Source organism: Saccoglossus kowalevskii, chromosome 1 (assembly GCF_978046115.1).
Source record: "Saccoglossus kowalevskii chromosome 1, keSacKowa6.1, whole genome shotgun sequence".
In the NCBI taxonomy this organism is placed as follows: Eukaryota; Metazoa; Hemichordata; class Enteropneusta; family Harrimaniidae; genus Saccoglossus; species Saccoglossus kowalevskii.
This window is the reverse complement of record NC_140641.1, coordinates 2422881-2432406: the sequence shown is the minus strand read 5'-3', so window position 1 is coordinate 2432406 and position 9526 is coordinate 2422881. Positions and strand designations below refer to the sequence as shown.

The following is a 9526-nucleotide window of genomic DNA, read 5'->3' as shown; positions in this document are numbered from 1 at the left end:
AAAACTAAGCTGAGCGCTAAAGAAATCCCGACTGGGCGCATCTGTGAGCATTTGATTGATATTAAATATTCATAATGTCATTGTTTATTCATGTAAGCAAATAACACCGAATAAACGGCAAGGTAAAGACTATGTCTAATTATAGTAAACACGTACTGCCTGCGTGACTCGAACCGGCGCTCGCGTACGGCACGTAATCGCCTAGCTTCACGCCACTACACGTCTTCCCCTCGGCCACCGGGCATCCCCAAATAAAGGATGCTTAATAACCGAGCTTATTACGTGCAGAGAACGTGAAACCCGTCCACGCGATCCGCGCCACACAGCGTGGCCAGAATGCGGCAAAGGCCTTCAGATCTGGCTGTAGTAGGATGGTGAAAGTAATGGTACAGCATTGTAACAGTGAATAAGTACTGAGAAATAATTTTAAACTCATAGTTGCTGTCGACATAGAAAGTAAAGTAAGCAAATAACACCGAATAAACGGCAAGGTAAAGACTATGTCTAATTATAGTAAACACGTACTGCGTGCGTGACTTGAACCGGCGCTCGCGTACGGCACCTAATCGCCTAGCTTCACGCCACTACACGTCTTCCCCTCGGCCACCGGGCATCCCCAAAAAAGGATGCTTAATAACCGAGCTTATTACGTGCCGAGAGAACATGAAACCCGTCCACGCGATCCGCGCCACACAGCATGGCCAGAATGCGGCAAAGGCCTTCAGATCTGGCTGTAGTAGGATGGTGAAAGTAATGGTACAGCATTGTAACAGTGAATAAGTACTGAGAAATAATTTTAAACTCATAGTTGCTGTCGACATAGGAAGTAAAGTAAGCAAATAACACCGAATAAACACTATAACATTTAACATTTATATCGACTTGTTTTCAGTAAACATGGATGAAAGAATCGACGTTGCGCTTAAAAAGTATCCATCTCTACGATCGAATCGAATGGTGAAAGTAATGGTACAGCATTGTAACAGTGAATAAGTACTGAGAAATAATTCTAAACTCGTAGTTTTAGCTTCACGCCACTACACGCCACTACACTACACTTTACCTTGCCGTTTATTCGGTGTTATTTGCTTACTTTACTTCCTATGTCGACAGCATCTATGAGTTTTGTTTATTCATGAGTGGGTGTGTACGTGGCGATTCGATTCGATCGTAGAGATGGATACTTTTTAAGCGCAACGTCGATTCTTTCATCCATGTTTACTGAAAACAAGTCGATATAAATGTTAAATGTATATACGTAGTCTTTCGAAATCGCCGACCTCAGAAGTGAAAGGTCACGTACATTAACATACATAAGAGATGGCGTATATAGCTGCACTTTGATTTTAATTAGCATAATCACTGGAGTGATTTCGCTCTGTTTTTCACTCCAACGCAGGGGGTCGTCTGCAGATGGGTACAGTCGGGATTTCTTTCGCAGTCACGCTAGTTTTTGCGACTACGTTAAAACGGCTAAATTGACAATTAATTATATTTTATTGTAAAACAAAAAAGAAGTCCCGACTTTGCCAGTCTAGTGTAGACAATATAGGATACACTAGATATTATGTGTCTATAAGTGTAGATAAGGTGATATATTATTATTACTCCACTTTGAATATGATCATTGTGTCATTAAAATGGATTGTTTAATTACAATTATATTGGTACTACAATATTGTGATAACAAATTTTCGAACTGGTTACGTCATGACATCATCTTCATCATTCGAGTCAACCATTTACCAGCTTCCTGTTTTAAATCCTTTAGATCGAATCTGTTTCACGGCGCCCTCGTACAGTTGTCGCACCTGCAAATAATGATGGATCAGCTTAGAAATAACAACACAATCTATAAAATTAAGTTCAAACATAAATGTTTGAGTAGTTGCAAACATGATGTACCATCAGAACATTGCAAATGTTAAATTAGTACTGATATGTTACGTGATCAGTATGAATATTTTCCAACGCTGATTAATTTATACAAAAGTTTGTTGAAAATTTGTATTGATTTTATCAACTACCTAAAGATGCAACGTTGAGTAAGATTTTTAATATTGTTATTTCATTATGATTCATCAGCGTATGATAATGTAATGTTGGGTATAGGTGCATATGAGGTCTGTAAATTGTATTTATTTATTGTAATAATGGAGGTGGGTTACTGAACTGTATGTCTATTCGGGTGATGACAAGGTTCATATAGTATGAACTCACATGATTTATCACTGCTGTATGTCTATTCGGGTGATGACAAGGTTCATATAGTATGAACTCACATGATTTATCACTGTTGTATGTCTATTCGGGTGATGACAAGGTTCATATAGTATGAACTCACATGATTTATCACTGCTGTATGTATATTCGGGTGATGACAAGGTTCATATAGTATGAACTCACACAATTTATCACTGCTGTATGTCTATTCGGGTGATGACAAGGTTCATATAGTATGAACTCACACAATTTATCACTGCTGTATGTCTATTCGGGTGATGACAAGGTTCATATAGTATGAACTCACACGATTTATCACTGCTGTATGTCTATTCGGGTGATGACAAAGTTCATATAGCATGAACTCGCATGATTTATCACTGCTGTATGTCTATTCGGATGATGACAAGGTTCATATAGTATGAACTCACATGATTTATCACTGCTGTATGTTTATTCGGGTGATGACAAGGTTCATATAGTATGAACTCACATGATTTATCACTGCTGTATGTCTATCCGGGTTATGACAAGGTTCATATAGTATTAACTCACACGATTTATCACTGCTGTATGTCTATTCGGGTGATGACAAGGTTCATATAGTATGAACTCACACGATTTATCACTGCTGTATGTCTATTCGGGTGATGACAAGGTTCATATAGTATGAACTCACACGATTTATCACTGCTGTATGTATATTCGGGTGATGACAAGGTTCATATAGTATGAACTCACATGATTTATCACTGCTGTATGTCTATTCGGGTGATGACAAGGTTCATATAGTATGAACTCACACGATTTATCACTGCTGTATGTCTATTCGGGCGATGACAAGGTTCATATAGTATGAACTCACATGATTTATCACTGCTCTATGTCTATTCAGGTGATGACAAGGTTCATATAGTATGAACTCACATGATTTATCATTGCTGTATGTCTATTCGGGTGATGACAAGGTTCATATAGTATGAACTCACATGATTTATCACTGCTGTATGTCTATTTGGGTGATGACAAGGTTCATATAGTATCAACTCACATGATTTATCACTGCTGTATGTCTATTCGGGTGATGACAAGGTTCATATAGTATGAACTCACATGATTTATCACTGCTGTATGTCTATTCGGGTGATGACAAGGTTCATATAGTATGAACTCACACGATTTATCACTGCTGTATGTCTATTCGGGTGATGACAAGATTCATATAGTATGAACTCACATGATTTATCACTGCTGTATGTCTATTCGGGTGATGACAAGGTTCATATAGTATGAACTCGCACGATTTATCACTGCTGTATGTCTATTCGGGTGATGACAAGGTTCACATAGTATGAACTCACATGATTTATCACAGCTGTATGTCTATTCGGGTGATGACAAGGTTCATATAGTATGAACTCACACGATTTATCACTGCTGTATGTATATTCGGGTGATGACAAGGTTCATATAGTATGAACTTACATGATTTATCACTGCTATATGTCTATTCGGGTGATGACAAGGTTCATATAGTATGAACTCACATGATTTATCACTGCTGTATGTCTATTCGGGTGATGACAAGGTTCATATGGTATGAACTCCCATGATTTATCACTGCTGTATGTCTATTCGGGTGATGACAAGGTTCATATAGTATGAACTCCCATGATTTATCACTGCTGTATGTCTATTCAGGTGATGACAAGGTTCATATGGTATGAACTCCCATGATTTATCACTGCTGTATGTCTATTCGGGTGATGACAAGGTTCATATAGTATGAACTCGCACGATTTATCACTGCTGTATGTCTATTCGGGTGATGACAAGGTTCATATAGTATGAACTCGCACGATTTATCACTGCTGTATGTCTATTCGGGTGATGACAAGGTTCATATGGCATGAACTCTCATGATTTATCACTGCTGTATGTCTATTCGGGTGATGACAAGGTTCATATAGTATGAACTCACATGATTTATCACTGCTGTATGTCTATTTGGGTGATGACAAGGTTCATATAGTATGAACTCACATGATTTATCACTGCTGTATGTCTATTCGGGTGATGACAAGGTTCATATAGTATGAACTCCCATGATTTATCACTGCTGTATGTCTATTCGGGTGATGACAAGTTTCATATAGTATGAACTCGCACGATTTATCACTGCTGTATGTATATTCGGGTGATGACAAGGTTCATATAGTATGAACTCACACGATTTATCACTGCTGTATGTCTATTCGGATGATGCCAAGGTTCATATAGTATGAACTCACACGATTTATCACTGCTGTATGTCTATTCGGGTGATGACAAGGTTCATATAGTATGAACTCACACGATTTATCACTGCTGTATGTCTATTCGGGTGATGACAAGGTTCATATAGTATGAACCCGCACGATTTATCACTGCTGTATGTCTATTCGGGTGATGACAAGGTTCATATAGTATGAACTCACACGATTTATCACTGCTGTATGTCTATTCGGGTGATGACAAGGTTCATATAGTATGAACTCACACGATTTATCACTGCTGTATGTCTATTCGGGTGATGACAAAGTTCATATAGCATGAACTCGCATGATTTATCACTGCTGTATGTCTATTCGGATGATGACAAGGTTCATATAGTATGAACTCCCATGATTTATCACTGCTGTATGTCTATTCGGGTGATGACAAGTTTCATATAGTATGAACTCGCACGATTTATCACTGCTGTATGTCTTTTCGGGTGATGACAAGGTTCATATAGTATGAACTCACACGATTTATCACTGCTGTATGTCTATTCGGGTGATGACAAGGTTCATATAGTATGAACTCACACGATTTATCACTGCTGTATGTATATTCGGGTGATGACAAGGTTCATATAGTATGAACTCACATGATTTATCACTGCTGTGTGTCTATTCGGGCGATGACAAGGTTCATATAGTATGAACTCACATGATTTATCACTGCTGTATGTCTATTCGGGTGATGACAAGGTTCATATAGTATGAACTCACACGATTTACCACTGCTGTATGTCTATTCGGGCGATGACAAGGTTCATATAGTATGAACTCACATGATTTATCACTGCTCTATGTCTATTCGGGTGATGACAAGGTTCATATAGTATGAACTCACATGATTTATCATTGCTGTATGTCTATTCGGGTGATGACAAGGTTCATATAGTATGAACTCACATGATTTATCACTGCTGTATGTCTATTTGGGTGATGACAAGGTTCATATAGTATGAACTCACATGATTTATCACTGCTGTATGTCTATTCGGGTGATAACAAGGTTCATATAGTATGAACTCACATGATTTATCACTGCTGTATGTCTATTCGGGTGATGACAAGATTCATATAGTATGAACTCACATGATTTATCACTGCTGTATGTCTATTCGGGTGATGACAAGGTTCATATAGTATGAACTCACATGATTTATCACTGCTGTATGTCTATTCGGGTGATGACAAGGTTCATATAGTATGAACTCACATGATTTATCACTGCTGTATGTATATTCGGGTGATGACAAGGTTCATATAGTATGAACTCACATGATTTATCACTGCTGTATGTCTATTCGGGTGATGACAAGGTTCATATAGTATGAACTCACACGATTTATCACTGCTGTATGTCTATTCGGGTGATGACAAGGTTCATATAGTATGAACTTACATGATTTATCACTGCTGTATGTCTATTCGGGTGATGACAAGGTTCATATAGTATGAACTCACATGATTTATCACTGCTGTATGTCTAATCGGGTGATGACAAGGTTCATATAGTATGAACTCCCATGATTTATCACTGCTGTATGTCTATTCGGGTGATGACAAGGTTCATATGGTATGAACTCCCATGATTTATCATTGCTGTATGTCTATTCGGGTGATGACAAGGTTCATATAGTATGAACTCGCACGATTTATCACTGCTGTATGTCTATTCGGGTGATGACAAGGTTCATATAGTATGAACTCACACGATTTATCACTGCTGTATGTCTATTCGGATGATGACAAGGTTCATATAGTATGAACTCACACGATTTATCACTGCTGTATGTCTATTCGGATGATGACAAGGTTCATATAGTATGAACTCACACGATTTATCACTGCTGTATGTCTATTCGGGTGATGACAAGGTTCATATAGTATGAACTCACACGATTTATCACTGCTGTATGTCTATTCGGGTGATGACAAGGTTCATATAGTATGAACCCGCACGATTTATCACTGCTGTATGTCTATTCGGGTGATGACAAGGTTCATATAGTATGAATTCACACGATTTATCACTGCTGTATGTCTATTCGGGTGATGACAAGGTTCATATAGTATGAACTCACACGATTTATCACTGCTGTATGTCTATTCGGGTGATGACAAAGTTCATATAGCATGAACTCCCATGATTTATCACTGCTGTATGTCTATTCGGGTGATGACAAGTTTCATATAGTATGAACTCACACGATTTATCACTGCTGTATGTCTATTCGTTACTATATTATAAGATGGTCGTTACTATATATGGCATTCGAGTTAACAAATCAGAGCAACACGGTATATTATAAGATGGTCGTTACTATATATGGCATTCGAGTTAACAAAACAGAGCAACACGGTATATTATAAGATGGTCGTTACTATATAAAGAATTCGAGTTAACAAAACAGAGCAACACGGTATATTATAAGATGGTCGTTACTATATAAGGCATTCGAGTTAACAAAACAGAGCAACACTGTATATTATAAGATGGTCGTTACTATATATGGCATTCGAGTTAACAAAACAGAGCAACACGGTATATTATAAGATGGTCGTTACTATATAAAGCATTCGAGTTAACAAAACAGAGCAACACGGTATATTATAAGATGGTCGTTACTATATAAGGCATTCGAGTTAACAAAACAGAGCAACACGGTATATTATAAGATGGTCGTTACTATATAAGGCATTCGATTTATCAAAACAGAGCAACACGGTATATTATAAGATGGTCGTTACTATATAAGGCATTCGATTTAACAAAACAGAGCAACACGGTATATTATAAGATGGTCGTTACTATATATGGCATTCGAGTTAACAAAACAGAGCAACACGGTATATTATAAGATGGTCGTTACTATATAAAGCATTCGAGTTAACAAAACAGAGCAACACGGTATATTATAAGATGGTCGTTACTATATAAGGCATTCGAGTTAACAAAACAGAGCAACACGGTATATTATAAGATGGTCGTTACTATATAAGGCATTCGATTTAACAAAACAGAGCAACACGGTATATTATAAGATGGTCGTTACTATATAAGGCATTCGAGTTAACAAAACAGAGCAACACGGTATATTATAAGATGGTCGTTACTATATAAGGCATTCGAGTTAACAAAACAGAGCAACACGGTATATTATAAGATGGTCGTTACTATATATGGCATTCGAGTTAACAAAACAGAGCAACACGGTATATTATAAGATGGTCGTTACTATATATGGCATTCGAGTTAACAAAACAGAGCAACACGGTATATTATAAGATGGTCGTTATTGCATACGACGTTCGTTAAGCGAAACAAAAAATATTTTACACGATCGCGACCCTCATTTATTATTGAAATGTTGTTTTTATGTATTAAATACGCCCATTTAGCTTAATACTTTTAGTAGATGTGACGTCAGAATCACGTACTTGTCCTGTTAAAATACGCAATGCAGATTAGCAGTCCATTTTGTATTTTCAAAAACAATATTTTATGCAAAAAGATAAAAATTAAAATTTAATAAATTTGTTGAAAATTGACATAAACCTAAAATATGTATTAGATAGAAGCTGTTTGAGACTATTCACTGATATGGCAGATTTAATGTTATTTAATGTATTAAGCCTTTGTAATATCAATCTTTTTGTGGAATAAATGTGTAAAAGATATGGCAGACAAATTGACACTACTTACATTATCCAAACTGTCAAGAAAGTCGTAAATATTAGCAGTCATTTGTTCCGACTGTTGGTCAAGACTTCGTAAAATAGCTAGCGAGTTTACAGCGCTTTCAGTACTGCGTCTACGCCTCCAACTTCCAGTCTGAAACCTGTAAAGGGCAATAGAAAACATCACACAGAATTAATATATACACTTACGTTGTGAAAGTTGGCCTTGTTATAAATTTTGTGGCTAGTACCACGATGTTCTGAACGTGTTTAAGTTGGTAGCTGCCTCGGTACAACTTGCGTATTTTATTACATTGCTATATACGTATAATACATCACAGAGAACATGCCTGACTTAATTTCTTACCCGGGACCTGATCCACGTTTCTCAGGAAGAATTGATGCAGATTTTGACCTTGCGACTTCGGTACTTTGTGGGTCCAATTCAGAAAGGGTTCCGAGAAATAGTGAAATACTTTCCATGACGCTGCCAGCATCTTCGTATAGTTGGGAAACTTTGATGATACGATCGTTGATCACGGATTCGTTTACGGAATCATCTATTGGTTTGGCGTTTATAACAGTTACTATGACAATCAGCATACATGCACACAATTGGCGTTCCATTTTATTGCAAACACCTGCAACATATTATTAATTAGGACACGAAATAAGAATATGAATAGAATGAATGAATGTGAATAGACGTTGAAATGATCGTCTGTATTCACGAGTGTCGCTAAATACTGCGACTATATCATTCAACAAATCGAATGAATGCTACGATATCGACCCTGAAATCTGTACTTGTACTCGAACTTACCTTTCAACAAGAAAATACACAAGTCGTTGGACGCAAAACTGTTCACAAATGATCGTATTCAAACCACTCTTCAGGATTTAAATAGATCTCTTAACAAACATTAATATTGGTATTAATATTTAAGGAGAGATTCCTTGGTTACTGGCGAGATTTGAATGACAAGTTTTCGTTAAATATGTTTTTCATTATGACTTTATTTACCCAGTCATTCGTGGGCATTTGGTGACTTTATCGTGTCTCCCCTTAGCAGGTGTCTTTTCGCACACCGACATACGCTTTGTTCAGCCGTACCACATAGGTACCGCCACGAAGGTAATATCACCCACGACTATCACTTCCGTAACTCCACCCTCCCCGTAACAAGTAGATGTAAAGTTCATTTCCGATAAACCCTTTGCAACCAAGATTCACTTGAATATATACGTACACAGCAAAATGGTTCCTTTACAAAACACAATACCTCAGAAACGCCGCTCCATTTTTT

General features: G+C 37.2%; 1 protein-coding gene across 1 annotated transcript; it reads right to left on the bottom strand.

Moving 5' to 3' along the window:
* Positions 1-1627: 1627 nt before the first annotated feature.
* On the bottom strand, positions 1628-9085 carry LOC144348256 (uncharacterized). Its single transcript, XM_085497522.1, has 4 exons — positions 9043-9085; positions 8587-8860; positions 8245-8380; positions 1628-1811 (listed from the first exon to the last, which is right to left on the bottom strand). Exons 2-4 carry the CDS (start codon positions 8844-8846, stop codon positions 1743-1745), a joined length of 465 nt encoding a protein of 154 aa, XP_085353648.1. The 5' UTR covers positions 8847-8860; positions 9043-9085; the 3' UTR covers positions 1628-1742.
* Between the last annotated feature and the right edge of the window lie 441 nt (positions 9086-9526).